The 19,632-nt window shown below is 41.0% G+C and overlaps 1 protein-coding gene across 1 annotated transcript; it reads right to left on the bottom strand.

The window, feature by feature from the left end:
* Positions 1–5,955: 5,955 nt before the first annotated feature.
* LOC307257232 (L-threonine ammonia-lyase) lies at positions 5,956–18,267 on the bottom strand (the record flags this gene model as incomplete). The annotated part of the gene is made up of 11 exons (XM_080036403.1): positions 5,956–6,054; positions 8,867–8,924; positions 9,043–9,210; positions 9,501–9,626; positions 9,819–9,894; positions 10,049–10,148; positions 10,751–10,916; positions 11,331–11,572; positions 13,710–13,826; positions 15,114–15,441; positions 18,152–18,267. The coding sequence occupies 11 exons, from the start codon at positions 18,265–18,267 to the stop codon at positions 5,956–5,958; spliced, it is 1,596 nt and encodes a 531-aa protein (XP_079892529.1).
* Between the last annotated feature and the right edge of the window lie 1,365 nt (positions 18,268–19,632).

Here is a 19,632-nt window from a genome sequence, read left to right as displayed (position 1 = left end):
AAGAGTGACTTACAAACTGCACTAAATGTTATTGTTGTTGCATAATTTTATTCAGCAGGTACTTATTCATAAACTTAAGTGTAAGGCAAAGCAAGGCAAGTTTATTCATATAGCACAATTCAGACACAAGGCCACTCAAAGTGCTTTACAGGGGCAAGATTAGAATACATAAAACACATTATAAAACATTTAAAAGCTAATAAAAGAAGCAAATAAAATTAAAATTGCAGGTTAAAATGGAAACAAAAAAGTCTTCAGACTCAATTTAAAAGAACTGAGAGTTGCAGCAGACCTCAAGTTTTCTGGGAGTTTGTTCCAGATTTTTGGTGCATAAAAACTAAAAGCTGCTTCTCCTTGTTTAGTCCTAACTCTAGGGACTGTAAGTAGACCTGTCCCAGACGACCTAAGGGCTCTGGACGGTTCATAACGTATCAGCATATCAGTAATGTATTTTGGCCCTAAACCATTTAGTGCTTTATAAACCAACATCAGTATTTTTAAATCAATTATTTGAGTGACAGGAAGCCAGTGTAAAGACCTCAGAACTGGGGTAATGTGATCCACTTTTTTGGTCCTAGTGAGGACTCGAGCAGCAGCGTTCTGAATTAGCTGAAGCTGTCTGATAGATTTTTTTGGAAGGCCAGCAAGGACACTGTTATAGTAGTCAAGTCTACTAAAGATAAATGCATGGATACGTTTTTCTAAATCTTGCTGAGACATAAGCCCTTTAATTCTTGATGTGTTTTTTAGGTGGTAGTAGGCTGATTTATTAATTGATTTAATGTGTTTCTTGAAATTCAAGTCGGACTCTACAACAACACCAAGATTTCTGGCTTGGGGTGTGGTTTCTAACATAACGGATGTAAGCTGTGCGCTGACTTTTAATTCTTCATCTTTGGCACCAAAGACAATTACTTCAGTTTTGTCGTTGTTTAATTGAAGGAAATGTTGGCACATCCAATCATTGATTTGTTCAATGCACTTACTCAGTGCCTGTATCGGACTGTAGTCTCCTGGTGATATGGTTATGTAAATGTGTAAAGGTTATGTTTTACTTAAAAATGGTAGGTTAGATATGGGCCTATAATTTTTCATGAGTGATGTATCTAGATTGTTCTTTTTTAGGAGTGGCTTGATGACTGCTGTTTTCAGGACCTGTCTGAAGGGACATGTTGACAATTTGTAGAACATCTGAGGCCATACAGCTAAAAACAGTTTTAAAGAAGCCTGTGGGCAGAATGTCAAGGCAGCAGGATGAGGAGTTCAGGTGTTGTATAATGTCCTCCAGGTTTTTGTGGTTTATAAGATAAAATTCTGTCATTGCATTTGAATTGATTTTAAGAGGGAACACATATGTTGAACTTGGTATTGATGCAGTGACAGCTTGTCTAATTTTGTGAATTTTCTCAGTAAAGAAGGAGGCAAATTCATTGCAGGCTCTCGTGGAGAGATGTTCAGACGCTACTGACACAGGAGGGTTTGTTAATCTGTCGACAGTAGCAAACAGGGCACGTGCATTGTTGTTGTTTTTGGTGATGATGTCAGAAAAGAAAGACTGCCTTGCATTTCTCGGTTCTGAGTTAAACGTGCACAGTTTCTCTTCGAAGATGTCATAATGAACCTGGAGATTTGTTTTTCGCCACCTGCGTTCTGCTTTACGGCACTCTCTTTTTTCTATTCTGACCTAAATATTACTGTGATGTCACAGTAAAAGACATCACAGTAATATTTACAAAGTTTTTTAACCCTATATTTCTCTTTCTGTGATGTCACGAGAAAGAGAAATATAGGGTTAAAAAAACACTCTTTCTGCCTTTTCTCAGGCTAGGATGAACCGATTTCAATTTTTTTCGCACATTTATACTACATAGGATCTCAGAATTTAATACACATTCATATTCAAACCGGTGAAGTAGGCCTTTAACTGAGTTACAGGGGAGGGGTGGTATTGGAGAAAATGCTTGAATGAATGTTTCACTGGTATTTTCTGTAATATTCCGTTTTTTGATTACTTTTGATTGATCAATTGTGTGCAGAGACATTTTACTCTCAAAAAATAAACAGGAATGGTCTGAGAGGGGACCTACAGTATATCTGCCACTGTTAAGCCTGAAATGTTCATTCCTCTGGAAATGATAAGGTCCAGCGTGTGCCCTTTGTTATGAGTTGGTTTGTCAACATGCTGATTTAGTCCAAAGTTGTCAAGGAAACAGCACAGTTCTTTCGCACATCTGTCCTCTGGTTTGTCAGTATGAATATTGAAATCTCTGACGATTAATACACAGTCAAACTCAGTAAAGATTACAGACAGCAGTTCAGCAAGGTCATCAAAAAAGCTTTTATTGTATTGTGGTGGCCGGTAGATGTTGATGAAAATAGCTCTAGAGGCTGAATTTAACTGGAGAGCCAGTTGTCCTGTGTAGGACAAACTACTCTTCATTGAGCTATGAACTGCTGAGTTCAGAGAACATTCTGTCCCGGTTCATCCCTGCTAGCTACCGCTTTCCCATCACACATAGTTTTATGTTATGAAATAAGCAGCTTGAACCAATCCTGGTTTATGCAACTCAGTTTCATAAAGAAAGGTCACGTATTGTGCTAATTTTTAGGTTTGAAATTGTAATTGGGTTTCGACTCTTCATGTTGTAGTTTCCAAAAAAAACTTTATTTCTCACAGTGCCATTGCTGAATCTTCTCTTTTCGGCCTCTGTCTGAAAGGCTCTGTTTTAGAGCCTGCCTCTTTAAGTCCCGCCTTCCAAAAAGCCCAGACTGCTCTGATTAGGCGTGAAACTAACTGCTGGTTTGAATACAACTGTCAATTAGATTCAGGGCTATCTAGGTGTGTGCTTATCACATGTCGAGGTTGTGTTAAATTAGGCTGGTAATTAGGGCTGGCCCGAATTATTCGAATATCCGAGTATTCGTTTGTTAAATTAGTATTAATTTTATTTTTTTTACATTTAAAAAAAAATGTAACATTATTTTTTTTGCAAAAAGTACCTCAAACTGCAACATATTTAGTCAGAAAATAATAATTATATACACTAGTTATACAACAATTGTAAAATACACATTAGACGTTCATTTAATATATGATCAAATTATTTGAACTTTGACCTAGTTGGCCGCTGTCATGGCCGCTGTCCTTTCAGGTGATATCAGCTGTAGCATGGACCTATAAAGAAAGAGCTGTAGGCTACGTGATGTTACCAGAGCGAGGCAAATTAAAAGTGGCACCAAGCGCAGTAGGGAGAGAGAGATGGAGGAAGAATAGAGTATGTGTTCCTCTTAACTCTATACCACAACATTAGCGCGATTTTGGAAGGAAAAGTAGCCTAATGCTTGGCGTAATGCTAACGTTAGCTTACCTTAGCTGTTTGTTTGCGTTCCTAATGCAGCGCTGCTATCGCCCATCATCAACAGTGACTTGCTTGCTTCATGGGAATATGCGGTCAATAATGGATATAATATGGACACAAAAGATCAATATTGGATCTTTGTATGGATTTATAAATCGCCGAAAAGATGCACGTTCCTGGATGAATTGATAAGCTCCTGTATGGGTTACGATGGCGCAGATGACAGCTGATTTGCAACGGAAAAACAGCTGTTCGCCTCCATGGGGAAAAAGTAAGGAACTCCGACTTTACTACCGTTCGAAAGTTATTAAAGCATCAACAAACTACGCAGCTTGCTGTCTCGGCTCAGACACTTGGTTTCAGTGAGTACATTGGCATTATTAATGTTGGTTTGATGGTGTGTTTTTCTGGAACGAATATCCGAATATTCGCTCGGAAAAACCAACGAATACTCGAAGCCTGAAAAATGGCATTCGGGCCAGCCCCTACTGGTAATGTAGGGGTGTGGCTTATGAACTCATAAGGGGAGATAAGGGGCACTTTGCACGGTGAAAACGTGACAGTTTTCCCGTTTTTGGTCTGAAAAAAAAAACCTGTTCAGACACAATTTATCTGACATCTTCACTCGTACACATGTTTTCAGAGGAAACGGGACGAAATCGCTGTAGTAGCAGTGTAGCAGCCATGCCAAGCCAATAGTCAGCGGTGACACAGCCTAGTAGATAGCTCTTCCGGTACAATTTGATGCATAAAACCTTACTGTAACTGAAAAGTAATGCCATTAACTTTCATAAAGCGGTTGGTGTAAGCTTGGGGTTACAAGTATTGTAAATTACAAGCTTTAAGAGGACAGCTCTTATTTCACTGCATTGAACTCGTGAAAACAGAAGACATGCTGATAGTGCAGGGGCTTTGTGAGCGGCTACTTTCCTGTTAGGCATAGCCTACTTCAAAATAAAAGTCGACTCACGTTTGTCCAGTGAAATGCTGTTAATGTTTAGCCAGTGAAATGCTTTTACTGTGAAGCCATAGCCTTAATGCTCCTTTTGTTGAACAGTAACTTAACCGCTGCACGCTGAACTATGGATAGTGATTTTTTAATGTAGAGAGAGCCGTGTCCCTGGCATATAGAAGCTACACACGTTTATTTTGCTAGAAAAACCGGCAGAGCTCAAAATCTTTCCCCAGAAAAAGTGTCGGGTGGTCTCAATAACTTACTAATCGCTTAGACTAAATTGGCGAGTGTTATATTTGAGCCCTGCACGACACTCTCCGCTGATCACAGTGATGGTGCCGCAGAGACACCTTTCATGTTATGCTGTCTTCTAACTTTATAACTCGCATGTGGGTATTTTGACAGCAAATGTTATAGACTACGCATACGTGAAATGGAGCCGTGACGTCAGCGTTACCAGGGAAAATGGTTTCGGTGTTTACAAGAAACCAAAACCGTTGTGTTTTCCAAAAAATCCTCACTGGGAGTAGATCTCAAAAACTTGCGGTTTCATGCCTGCGTTTGCTGTTTTCATAAATGATATAGTGCAACCGCGAGAATATTTCTGCGTTTGCACCGTTTCGTGTAGTCGTGTAAAGTGCCCCAAAATCTGACTGTTTCTTCTTAACACAGGTTTTCTGGAAGGTGGAGTCGGAGAAAAAGAGAGGCTTGTTTTTACTCATACTTTGGGAGCCTGTAGTCATCCATATTAACGATGAAAAACCATGAAAATTACAATTTGCATAATAGGAGACCTTTAAATGTTTGTTTTATTACATTATTATTTGCGGAAGTGCTTAATGTCACATGTAAACAGTAACTTGGTCCGAGTGAGGCCAACCTAGAAGCACGGGGTCACTATGTCCTCTGCTTATGAGCTTAAGAGCATTAGCTCGTGTAACTCCACCAGAGCTGTCTCTAGCCATTAGTCAGGGATGGCTAGCATAGAGACGTCTTACTTTCATGTCCTCGCCTCACTTTGACTCTTGTGAAATTACACCAACCCCCAGAGAAGAGGAAAATATTTGAAAATGCTGATTCAGTTTATTTCTCTACTTTCCGCCCAAAACATCACACAACCATAAAAACATTAGCCTTTTTTATTTGGAGAACACTTACTTGGATTAAATCTATCTTCTTGGACAGTATAAATACAGAAATATATACATCAGTTTAAAAACAACATGGATTGAAAAATATATAGTATTTTATGCTGGGGGTTAGAGGAGGTACTTACTATAGAAAGCGGAGAAAGCCTGCTTCTACAGTGCATGAATCATACTCTGTGATTAAACTATACAACTATATTCATCTTCTGAATGCCCCTTAACCACTTTACCATGATTGCAGGTTGCTGTGATCAAAGAACAATAGCATTAGCAGCACAAGTAACATGAATAGCATTTGCTCTATAATCTCAAGGCTTTTCTGTACTTGTCTTAACGAGATTCCTATAACAGACTTCATATATCGTAGCAGCTTACGTTACAGGATGTGTTTGAACTTCATCTCACATTTTGTGAATTTGTATGTTTCATCTTCTTCATTTCTCTGGTTTGATATCATGAATAAATATAGTTTGTGTTCATGCTGTTGCTATGATCACCGGTCCAGCCAGCATATAGACGGGTAGCGTTCACTTAGCGTCTTGCGCAGCTGAGCGCTCTGAGTCCTATCCCTGGTTTCCACCACACACTCCACCTATCAAGACACACACACACACACACACACACACGTATACAGTTAGCCCTTTGAGAGTGCACACACTGGAATGGAATCAGTGCAGTGAGCAGGGTTGCCTGTTAACTATGTTACACCTTTCACGTTTGGACATTTCTGGTGAAATAACTTTAGGTTGCAAAGCTGTCAGTGTAGGCAAGAAATGTCATAATGTAGAACCAGGAAACAATGAGCCAAATCTATGTGTTTACAATGCAATTTTACACTCTTTTTCAGACAATTTTCAAGCAAGCCTATGTACATTTTGCCTAACAGATAGATAATAGTATAACACAATAATAGTACAAATAAAAATGTAGCCAGCCCAGGACACACCGGCCAGATAATCGCCGTCGTAGTGTCGGTAGGGGGTCGGGACACGAATCTGTTTGGTGTGTGCCGTGACGTCGGCCGACGTAGAGGTCGTCGGGCTTGTTTTGACATGTTCAATCGGCGGCCGACTGTCTTTCATTTGGAGCAATTTGATTGGTGGAGGGCTAGCGAATCAGTGAAGCCCGGAAGTGAGGCGGGTAGCACAAACAGCTAACAACAGCTAGCCATCGTTTTAATGTGTTTGTTCGTTTCGTTTTGAGAGTACTCACATGCATCAACCCTTGTTGACTGCTCGACACCATGCTCGACACTCTCTGCTAAAAATTGTGCTCTTATGGTCCATAAATATAACTACGTATTTCTATCTATTGCTGTGTCTGAAATCGCGCACTCACGTAAGTGCACTTACATTGAGTGCACTTTATTATCCCTACAGTACACTTACTTATAGACGCAGTGCTCTCATTTCTACAGTGCACTGTCCAAACTGCCGTCGCGCACCTACCGGAAATGACTTTGCATTTTGAAGGTTCTTCTTCGGTGGTATTTTTTTTTTAAACGGTCGGATACAGTCTAAAACAGTGTAGTTGTACGGAAAAACTAAACAAATGTGTAATTTAACTTTTGTAGAGCGCGTCCGTCTCCACAGTTGCTTCAAGCTCCTCTATTTTGATTTTAATGTCCCGTCCTCTCCGCTACGTAGGCAAGATGGCGGCCGTTGAGTGTGGAAAGTGTCCATCGCTCCACACTCAAGTTTTAGACCGTTTTGAGTGCACGACCGAGGAACTTACAGTGCACTGCATTTTGGCACACTCTCCGGTTTTGCGCAAAGTGCACTCAAAAAAGTAAGTGTAAGTACAGAAGTGCGCGATTTCAGACAAAGCATATGTTTATGCTCTAGAGAGCTGTCCCATCATTTCCGGCTTTCGTATTTTTTCGGGCCACAATACAGATTAGCGCCGCCTGCTGTTGTGGAGACATTACGTCCCGCGCAAGCGCAGAGCGTACGGAAAATAAGCAGTCGTCTCGGTGTGTTTTTTGGCCGCGACGGGAAGACTGGAGCTTCCTGAAACGGCGACTCCATTTTTTGGGTAGTCGGAACGAGTCATCAGTAGCAAAGACTCTTAAAGTTACCAAACGGCACTCTTATTATTGAGTAAACCTAGATACCAGTTAGGGCTGGGCGATATGACGATATCATATCGTGGACGATATGAAAGTGTCTACCGGGAGAGATTTGGCCATACCGTTTATATCGCAGAGAAAAAAAGTTCATGTGGCGGGAGCATAGATGGAGCGGGAGGCAGCTGTCCCTCCGAGTCCCTACAGTTACACTGCAGTTACACCGCCGCGCCACACGGGGGCTCTGCTGCAGAGTTCTGGGCTGCAATACAGCTTCTCTACCCGCAACAGAAGAAGCCTCATCTGTTGCTCTAGCTGTCTAGCTCCATAGCTCCGGTGCGCCGTCGCTTTACAGTTAACAAACCAACTCCGTGTCACGGTGGCAGAGCAGCTCGTTTTAACGGTCAAAAATGTCATCGGGCAAAGGAAACTTGCTTGCTGCTTCAGCGTGCTGTTGCCGTGACGCAGAGTTGGCTTGTTTTAAGCCGCAAACTACATGGGTTAGCTCTCGTGAGCTAGCTGGCTAATAATGACATCTTTAGCCTACTCGGGGCTTCACCCCCGTGCTGTTATTGTTGGAGACAGTTTTATGTAACTTTAAAACATGTCAAACTTGAAAATATTATTTGTGTTGAAGCTGGAGTTAAAGTATTACCAGACATTTGCTCATTAGTTAATTTTGACAGCTTTTTTAAATGAAGATGAGCAAATACTGCAGGAAAATTCAAGTCTTTCATTATTTTGATATAGGCTACTATCAATTGGAAAATGTAGGCTCTTTGGTTGATGCTGTCATTTTTATTTTGCGCTGACTGACTAAAGCCAGACTGGTGTGGTATTTTGTATGGAAATTTAAGTTCCAAGCAAAAGATGAAAATAATCTAATGTGATTAAAGTTCAGTACAGTTATTGTAATCCATTGAATTTTAAGGAAAAATACTATATCGTGATATATATCCATATCGTGATATAAAATTACCTATATCGTGATATAAGTTTTGGTCCATATCGCCCAGCCCTAATACCAGTAAACTTAAGCTTATGGTTATACCAGAACAAGTAAGTCTGTATAGCTGTGAAGCCTCTGATTGTTTTGAATTGAACAAGAGTGCATTTTGTTTCCGATTCCTATGAATGGGGCTTGATAAATAATGTGTTGATGGTGTTTTAATTTTTTTATTTAGTAGAATCTATATTATTATTAGTCAAATTTCTTGAAGTTTGATCTGGATCCTTTCCAGATAATGAAGTAAAAATATGCATAGATATGTATTTATTTATTTTTGATCGATTGGAGGAGGAAAAATAATGAGGTGAAGAGGAAAGATTAGTTGCATACCTTTGCCTTGAAGAGGTCTGACTTGTTACTTTGCCTCCGATGGCAAACGTCCAACAATCTGGGTAAAAAAAAAAAAAGAAGCAAATCAAGGGACGTTAAACATACAAGAGATTGGACCCCAGCACGAAAAACACCAGAGTAAAAAGATACAAAAGGAAAGGCTGTGTAGACTCTACCTGACGTCCTCTCTGGACAAGAAGTCTAGCAGCTTGGCCATGTCTCCTGGAAACTCTCCCAGCTGCACCGAGAACTTACTGACCCGATCATCCAGGACCAGGGCTCGGTCCACACACTGCCTCACCATCTCCAGATCCATGTTAGCACTGCTCACCACCACAGCCACCCTACACACACACACACACACACACACACACACACACACACACACACACACACACACACACACACACACACACACTATGGGTCTTGTTTCATCCGCAGCCAAACGGATAAGCTCAGCTGACATCACTGTAGTGCCAAAATGTCAGCTCAGCCCTCTGACAGACTATATTTAAGATGATACAGACGGTTTTTTATGTTGTTAAAAAAAACTAGGTCTTATATGCACAAGAAAAGACTCTATATTGGCCTCACTCAGTCAGATGAAATAACATCAACAACAAGGCTGACCCACTTTTTGCCTCTCAGTTCTGGTAGTTGTCCGGCCAAGATGGCAGCCAATCCCATGGCTCCCTCTGTGTCCACAGTGGAGCGTTCAAACTCCTGAAACCGCAGCATCGCCACCAGAGAGTCCTCCTCACTGTCAAGCAGAGGTAGAAAGCAGGTTGCATCAGCCTCACAAAAGGTTTTCTACAGTTTAAAATGTTTTAAAGTTAGATTTGATATGAATTTGGCTGATAAAAGAAAACCATGATCCGACCACATGCGTAGCCTAAAGGCCATTTCTTTGTAAAACCAGGCTTAGTGTAAATGCGCTATGGAGATGCAGTACCTGACAGAGATGACTTTATCCACTAGTGTCTTTGCCAGCTGGAAGGTGTTGAAGCCCAGCGAACGCTCCATAAGATCTGACAACAAACAGAAGGTTGGACATATGTTCAGTTACTGATGGAGAGACATTACAAAACCATGCAAGCTTCTGATGGATAGGATAAGCAGATATTGATGAAGCTTATTTAACGTTCATGTTGACAGATTCTACCATGTGTCTGATCAATTTACCTCCAAAGAGTTTCTTATTGGGGTTGCAGTGCATGTCTGTGATCGGACTGCCTGCTTTCAGGGATTGTCGCAGCAGAGGGAAACCTTCTGGTTCAATTCCCTGTTGAAGAAAATCCATTTAGTTACAAATATATATTTATACTGTATTTATCATTTTACAATTATCACATTTCATCACCAATTACCAATGACCACAGTGGGTATAAACCAAAATAAGAGTCTGCCATCCTTCTCTAGCTAAATGCTAATGTCAGCATGCTAACATGCTCACAGTGACACTGCTAATCTGTTGATGTTGAGAAGGTGTACTGTTTGCCATGGTCACCATTTTAGAGTAGCATCTTAGCTTGCTAAAATGTAATAATAAGCATCAAACACAATGTCATCAATTGTGGGTACTCGGCATACAGACTGCATTTCAAAATAAAACAGCTCATAAGCCTCCTGCCCACTTTAATGAGGCCTAGGCTACATGTGTTACGTCATCAATTAACATTTCAAAATGTGAAATAGATACTATGAGAAACCTCTAATCGTGGCATGGTGTTTTTTACCATGATCTTTGACAACAGAAAGTAGTAAAACAAAATACGCTTTGATAAAATGGTGTGAGATGGAGGCTACAAATCAACACATCTTCTACATCATATGAAAATGATATTTAAATTCCGACCAATATCTCATTTCTGAGCATCTTCTTACTATGACAAGAACTTTGGGGTTGAGGTGTTTGATGGCTGCCGCTGTACCAGCGAGCAGGCCATACTGTCCAGCTGCAGGGACAACCACTGCATCCACTCTGGGCACTTGCTCATAGATCTCCATGCCCACAGTGCCCAGTCCTGCCAGGTACGCTGCATTTTCATCTCTGGACACAATACAGAAATACAAAGACATTAGTGGCCATCATTTAGCAAAAGACAAGCTAATATCAGAAGATTAAGCATCACACCCGTAAAACAATATTAAACTAACAGTGGACAAAAATGTAAGTTTTTCTTTAATAGGCTACTATAAGTGTTGCTGAGGTCTTGGCTCTTTGAGACTTACAATAGGCTATATTGTCTTCATTCACCTTAAAGGAGGTGAAGTTAGCCCAGAAACCCCCACCTTATATTTAGATATGTTACAGTCGCTCACAGTAGCCTACAGTCAAAGGTGTATTAACAGACAATCCAGAGTCCTGGCACTGTGCATATTGGCTGGGAGCAGAGTCACCAATAATGTTATTGTGTTAGAAATTAGATAGGCCTATTAAATTAGATAATTTAGTGGTACTGACTCTTCCATGTAGAGGTATCCGTTCTCTGTTGAGAGGTGGCGGGCGTGTTTCAGGGAGTCGTGTCCGGTGCTGCCGTAGGAGATGACCATAGCACCGTAGTCTCTGTAGATCCGGAGGCGAGGCGAGGAACAGCACGAAGGCATGATGACAAACACCGGGATCTTCAGCTCCACTGCATGGTGAGCCACGGCCAGGGAGAAGTTACAGTCAGTGGCCACGATCACACCCTTCCTCTGCTGCTCCTGGAAGACCATAAACACAAAGCCTACTTTTTGAAATATTCTTATGAAAAACCAATGTAAAATATGATAAGTAGGGAGCTTTGGAGGTAGGCCTACTGGATGGTGGATTTCATTAGCGGTTTCCCCCTGTTTCACGTCTTTATGCTAAGCTTAGTCTTGAAAAACCAGACCAAACTACAGCAAGTAGTATGATGCTAAGCTAAACTACATTTATTTTTAACAAACAAACATTAGGCTATATCTAACTACAGGAGGTGAATAAGCATATTTTTCTCAAATGAAAAACTAAAGACTATAAAATGCTAAAGAGTGATACACAATAGATACAACATTACCCAACAGAGGCTTCTTGACCAACTGCAGCTAGCGAGACAAAACTAGACCACCAGCAATATAAAATCGGTCCTGTGAGATTATTTTGATGAACTGACTTTATTTAGAAGTTGAAGTTCTTGTTAATTTTCAAGTGAGATTATGTCAATTTTACTAAATAGATAATACAAAAAAAGTTGTAAATACTTAAGTGTAGCTTTATAGTAGCAACGGAAGTTACCAAACTGACTCAGCACTGTTTTAGTTTGCTAATCCTAGCTAACAATAGCAAACAAGCTTATGGCCATACCAGTCCAAGTAAATCTCTAGCTGTAAAACCAACAGGAATAATAAAATGTATTCTTCCAATAGTAGTGATTGAAAACATGATACCAGGCTTAATTATTTAAATGTTGTGGAACAATGATTTTTAAATATTTCCCCCTTTATAAACGTCTTATGAGTTGTAGGCCTAACTAATGTCTGGTGGTTAAGAAATAATGTTTTGATAGTGATTATATGTTTTATTGGGCAATAATGCAGTTAGGAATGTTGCAAATTCATCAACCATGAAATATTGCGCTTTTAAGAATGTAGTTGATACATGGAGTTTAGTCTATGTCATCTGCAGCCAATTTTCCAGAGATTTCCCTACATTTACTTATTTTGATGAAGTCTTTTTTTCTCTTTTATTTTTATACAATAACACCGTGACAGACAGACGTGAACATGCAATGCTAAGGCCACCAGCAGCACTGCAGAAAGCACTATGATGTATGGCTGTCCGTTTTGCGCTTTCATCTCTCTTTATGGAGCAGAAAGGTCACTTTGAAGGTGCCATGCTTCGTTTTATGATGCCGTCTTATTATTGTAGCATACAGCTACAACTTCATTGGAGATGAGACACACCACTTTGCATCCATGAAACCAGGTAGGATGAACGCATAGCTGTCTTTCAATTCTTCTTTGTATGCCCTATTTTCACCATTAACTCTCCTCATAGAGCCTTTGATTGAACCATTGTTTTTTGATAGCTACCTTAAATGTGAAATATGTCAACTAAACGTTAATCCACTCTACACAAAATAATATTGTAATAAATTTGACTTGTCTGAAGGAAATTGGACTCACTTGCACATGAAGGCACAGTATGCACCTAAATCAAATCAAATCAAATCAGTTTTATTTGTATAGCCCAAAATCACAAATACATTTGTCTCAGTGGGCTTTACATTTCATACAATATGATATATGATACAATATGACACCCTGCCCTTACACCCTTAGCTCGGCTGAGAAAAAACTCCCAGTAAAAACCCTTTACCGGGAATAAAAAAATTGAAGAAATCTCAGGGAGAGTCGACAGAGTAAGGGATCCCTCTCCCAGGACGGACATGCTGCAATAGATGTCATAAGTAGAGAAAATCATGAAGGAATTTGATCATTGACCAGGTGATTACATGGTAATACTAAGTAAAGTGTGAATAGTGTGGATGCAGGAAGACTTCAGATGCTGCCAGAGGATCCACACCGTCCCACCTGGTAGATTTGCACGTTTCCGGGCCACTGGTCATTAAAGCTGCACTCAGACTATTTTTGTCCCAGGTCAGTAATGGTCGGTTAACACGTGAGTCTGCACGAACACACAGATCATAGATCACACTCGCTGTGACCTTACAGACAGGAGGGGATCATCATCACCATCATCTCTAACTCTCTGTCTCTCTATCTCCCCCCTCCCCTCTTCCTCTCTCTCTCTCTCCCCCCTCTCCTCTCCCTCTCTCCCCCTCTCTATCTCTCTCTTGCTTTCTCTGGCTCTTCTTACCTGTGTGAGGCAGCTGAGCATGTACAGCACTCCTCTCTCCTTCACAGAGCCTGTGTAGTGCAGGTGTTCCTTCTTCAGATAGATCTCCATCCCGTACTGTTTGGATAGTCTGGAGTACTGCACACAGAAGAGAAGCAGCATTAGAAGCAGCTCAATGGCAACTACTGTATTAATTCAGTTAATCTACCCTGTTAAAGGGATACTTCAGTATTTTTGAAGTGGCACTGAATTGGGTAATTAGGCACAGTTAGTGTGTTACCTTATGGAGCTCGCAGTCGGAGCAGTCATTTTAGGGAAGCTTAGGGGAGATGATGCTTTAGTAGAAGTCACCATTAAACTGTTGCAGAGGGGGCCCAGTAGCTCTGAGCTGAGCATGAGAATGATACAAAATGAACGGCTGTCTGGCAGCAAACAAAAGTTGTTGAAAAGTGTACAATTGAACAGATATTTAGGTTTTAAGTAAGCCTTTCAATATGTGGAGAAGAAAGTTTTTCTTCTGGCCCCCTCTTTAACAGTACAAGGCTGACTTCTGCTACAGCGACGACGTCTCCCCCAAACTCCTTAGTGACTCACTCAATGAACGCCATCTCCATAAGGTAACACACTTTGCTTAAGAACCTCATACATCCCCGCTGCAAAAATACTGACCTATACCTTTAATGTAGGAAACAGAGTTTATTCACCAATCAAAACAAACAACAATGTTACATGCTTCTTAGTCTTCATAGTTTTTGGAGGAAAGTTAAATAATCACACCAGGAAAAAAAATGTCTAATTGATACAAATACTCAAATAGAGAATAAAAAAGACATGCAAACTGACAAAGTATTGAATGTTAAAGTTATACTATGTGAATAAAATCTGAATATATGCATGCAATGTGTGTGAAATAAAGACAAAGGAGAATGAGTAAAAATTTGAGCAGGTGATGTTATGTTACAGTTACCCGTTACTGTATTATGAAATTCAAACTTCTTACTTTATTTTGAAAGTTTATCTTTTACAGTGAACTCGATTTTTAAGTGTATATTTCTTGCAAAGGTGAAACCAATTCAGCTCCATATTTCCACTCGGCGCAGCCTTCACCTTAGATGGTTTCTATAAATTCGGTTACTGGGATAACACTTTTTTTAGAGGTGCGGTTTCCATTATATGTCTGGTTATTTAATAATGTATATATGTAAATTAATCTTCTCTAGGTCTACCTTTTTCAGTCATCATTTGTGATGAGTGTTCTGAGTGTGTTCTCATATCCTCTGTTGTGTTAAATTCGCCAACAACCTCCTAATATGTCTGTCCACTGTCCACCCTTGACCTCTTCTAAAGAGTTCAGAGGTCACCTACCACTTTATTTCCCATTGCAACCCCTTCCCCACTATATAAGCTCATGCTAAGCTAGCGTACCGTGCATGGTGTCTTCTGTATGACTGTCTGGATCCTGAAGGCCGCGGCGCTGATGTCCTCAAAGCGAAGGTACTGGAATGCAGGTCTGGGGACGATCCTGAACTCGCTGAGACGTCTGGTTTTGGGAGGTTCCATGAGCACAAACTCAGGATCCTCCGCCACTTTGGTCTGATGGACCTTCACATCTCCGTTGACAAGATCCTCCTCGCCAAAGTCCTTCAGCCGGTCCGGTTCAATGAGGGTCTGTCTGCGGCCTGCAGTGCCGTTACAGACGGGGCCACCTTTGTGAGAGCCTCCAGGCTGACTGGGGCCCAGACGCAACTCATCTCTGGGAAGAAGGACAACATACAGAAGGTTGTTTTAATATTCAAATCAAGTTCATGTTTTTAACTCTAACTGTGTGTATGAATGGAAACCAGTCGGTTAAAATGTAGGAAGAAGATAAAAAAAAAATACTAGCCTATTTATTTATTTCAGCAATGTGAAGTTCATAAGGAAAAAAATAATTTGATTCAATTCTTTAGAAATGACGAGAATGTGTAAGTAAAACCTCTCAAATCCCCTAAGTGTCTCTAGGAACAAAGTCTAACAAAGTAGGGCAGAGCCTTAATTAGAACTGCTAATTAAGATATTTGAAACTTTAAGTAATATCATTCTCACACAGACATGTAGTGAAAACACAATGTACTCTATTGTACTGATTTTCATTGAAGCTAAAGTAGACCACAGTTTGTGAAAGAATAAGGCCCAACCCCCCTCCCCCTACACAAGACCTTGATTAACCCAATCCTGAAAATATACTGAGACTGTAATTCCGTCTCTACATATGAGATTGGGTTCAAGTGACATTTGTAAAAATGTTGAGACTGGAAGAACACCCCCACCTACAAACAAACAAACACACACACACACACACACACACACACACACACACACACACACACACACACACGTCCCCTAAATCTAAGATTAATTGATTCACCTTCCATGTCAACCTAACTTCCAGTGACTGTGACAGATTACATCTCCAGAGGCAATTTATGATTCATCGGGTCATTCAACTTCTCTTTTTAGGTGACACATAAACCATTAAAGTGGCAATTTAGGGCCAAAGGCAGAACAATTTGATTTATGACATCTCAGTGAATGGACATCCCATGGAATTTAATCAAACCGTACAATTCATTTAAATAGTTCAATCTCATCTCAACTGAGGGACTCCACTTTTCCATTTATCAAATGACATTGCACAAAACCGGACTAAACATCAGGCTCAATTGTGCACGTTTCTCTAACCAGGTTAATCAGGATACCATTTACAGTATAAACATTGTAATAGGATCACAGCCTTTGGAGATTAAATGTATGACTTAGACTCTAAAACAGCTCATAGAAGGCAAATAGCTAAGTTTGAAAGCCAGGCCAGACGTATTCAGATCTACAGTATAGGCAAAATGGTGTGTCTGCTTTTTTTAAAAACCTGGCAGATGGTTGGGGTTTTCTGCATCATGACTGTCCAGATAGAGCTGAGTAACTAGAAATGCAGTGATCAAAGAGCCTTAGTGAGCTTTAAGTGTGTTCAAATATCAAGAGGCCAGCAGATGGAGCAGTTCTACCAAACAATCACAGGAATCTATAGAACATCCCATTCTATTTATATCACGTAAACAATACCATGACCTTTTACCTCGTCCCCAGGGTCCATTGTTGCCCTCTGCCCCACTTGTCAACCATTTTAAGTCCAATATTCAGATGCACACACACAAAGGCGTTACAGTGCTTTGGTTCAAAGCAGAGTTCAAAAAACAACATCAAAGGGGGAAAAGAACAACATGACAGCTAGTCTCAAGCCTAAAACACTTGAAGGTGAAGAGCTGACATAGTACAAATTGGCTCATTCAATTCAAGATTGCAAACATAAAAAAAGCAAAAAGTGAAGAAGATATTTTTGCCGAGCAGACTTTCCTCCTTGAACTATCTCAGCTTATAATGTCCTTTAGAAGACTTAATACCCTTACTGGCTTCCGTAGAACTTCCCTTACCTACTTGAACAGGGTTCATTCTGGAGAAAAAATTGTCCCCTAGCACTGTAAGACCCAGTTTTTTTGTTGTTGTTTTTGATAATGCGTTTCTGGATACAATTCTGCATCTTTTTGTCATGCAGACCCTGGTCCAACAACTTTCTTACATTCTTTGGTTTGTTTTAGACAATTTACATACCACACTTAGCATCAGAAGGTTTGGGCCAAGACTCTTGAAAGTTGATTTTCTTTTAGTTTTTCCCTGATTGAAGATTTAACATGCCAAATTGTTCCAATGTATTTCATTCTGACAATCAAGGTGTTTCATGTTTGCTCAGACAAACAAATAGGATGTACCTGAAAACCCTTTTCGACTCTTGAAGTAAATCATATATTGCACAAAGCAGTGGCCGAATATGGCAATACAATTATTGAGAAGAGTCTACCTCTTTGATTGTTCTCTTGGACTTCCTCAATATCTGAAAGAGTTACCTAGTTGAGAAGAGGAGCATAAGGTAGAAGACGAAGCGAAGGAACAAATCTATCAGTACTTGAAAGGATGGGTATATATAACGAACGGGAGCAGTGGTAGAGGAGGGAGAAGAAGACTGGGAGATGGAAGAGGAAGAGACCATTTCATCTGCGGTGCTGAATGGCTCATGAGAAGGTTCAGGGAGAAGTGAATGAAGAGAAAGAACACTGTTGGAACGGGATCTTAATTTAGGGATAGCAGAAACACAGCATGCACAGCCATGGGGATGTAAGGATTTCCTTCTGTGGGAATGGTGGTGATGATGATGATGATGAGGAGGAGGATGTGGCAGAGGAACAGACTGGGGATCTGAGAGTGTGTCTGTAGGGCTGGGCAAAGGAGGAGAAATGGAACTGCCTGAGGCTTCGATAGTAGTAGGAGCCACTTCCGAACTCTCGGCAGAGGGTACATCTGTCACTACAGGACTGGGCTGGTCAGGGGGTGGGTCTGGAGGATCTAGGGGGGTACATGTTGTCGTTTCCAACCTCTGCCAGAAGGGGTCATTCTCCTCGCTGGCTTTAATTGCAGGCCTGGGTGCGTACAAACGCTCAAGTCGCTCCGCCAAGTAGCTCGAGTAGAATATCTGGGCAGCAAAGTTCATCCTGGTCGAGGCACTCTTCCCCTACGGTCCAACAAGTCTCTGTGTCCGAAATCCCTTGTCCGCCTGCTGCTGCTGTTGTGTGTCCAGAGGATAAGAGGACACTGACTGGGGCTGCTCCCACGGCGTAACTTCCACTGCCCCACCTCTTTCCTCTTTCCCTGCCCAGGAGCTATTTGAGAAAAGGATTACTCAGGGACACATGCGCGGCGGCTCTGCAGTGTCTCTCCAGTGGCCTTGCCTCTCAAGGGCTCTATTCTTGGGCCCAGACCAGGATTACTTCCCCATTCTATGACGTAGAGCTAATCAGACAGTGTAAGGAGATAGATGCAGACTTAGGGTTTTTCTTGGAGTCATGAATCTAAAGTCTCCACCACACAAAGGAGATAAAAATGGTTTAAGGATCAGAATAAAATAAAGCCGGCTGGGATGAGATGGAGGTTTGTTTTAAGGCAGGATCTGATCAATTTACCTACACATTTAGTGGAAATGCCAAATAACTCTTACATTTCCATAATTATCTAGAATCCAGTTGAATTGCAATCTCCTCAAACCATACATAGAGGGCAATAAAATATAATATTCTGTTCAGTGGTCAGAATTTCTGCCAGTGCTTATGTGCAACTGAAGCAGTATGTTGCTGAACATCTAGTATGAGAGAGAGAGAGATAGGCGGGCAGCCAGAGAGACTGATCTCAGAGACCTTAGGGAAAGTGGAGAAGAGGTAAATTGGCTGCTGCCAGCACTCAGCAGGCGGTCAAGATCCTATTCAGCTCTGATCTGATGTCCAAAGTGTCCTTACATCTGAACAGAGGACCGACCGTGATGCCAGCGTTCAGCGTTCTCAGATCACTACAGGAATGCGTATAATCAGAGATAATCTCTTTACAGAGACATGGCTCAAACAGTATTTGCGTGTTAATCTGGGCATAGTAGATGGAGTGTAAGATGGGTAGAGTAGACTGCACCGGCATACTGCAGATAGTGTCAAGTTAAGTGTCAGTTGCAGTGTAGGAAACTAAGAGCTGGACCACTCTGATTTAGAGCCTGTCTCTTTAAGACCCGCCTGCCTAAGAGCCCAGTCTTTTCTGATTGGGGTATTTGGGGGTGTGCTTATTACAGACGGAGGTAGTACTAAATTAGGTTGGTAATTGGGGGGCGGGGCTTCTATCCTTATGACATCATAAGTGGACAGAAATCTGCCTAGGGTTTTTCAACAGGTATTCAGAAAGGTGGAGGTGGAAAAGAGGAGAGGGGGATGTTTTATCTCATACGTTTGGCATCTATGATGACGTCGAAGTCTCGCTTCAGTTTCAGTTGAATGCTGCGTTCCTTTGTATTCGGAAATCAGAGATTTCCGACTTGGTA

The sequence above is a fragment of the Ammodytes marinus genome (genome assembly GCF_949987685.1).
Source record: "Ammodytes marinus genome assembly, chromosome: 11".
Taxonomy (NCBI): Eukaryota; Metazoa; Chordata; class Actinopteri; order Uranoscopiformes; family Ammodytidae; genus Ammodytes; species Ammodytes marinus.
The sequence above is the reverse complement of the archived record's forward strand: the minus strand, read 5'-3'. Positions and strand labels throughout refer to the sequence as shown.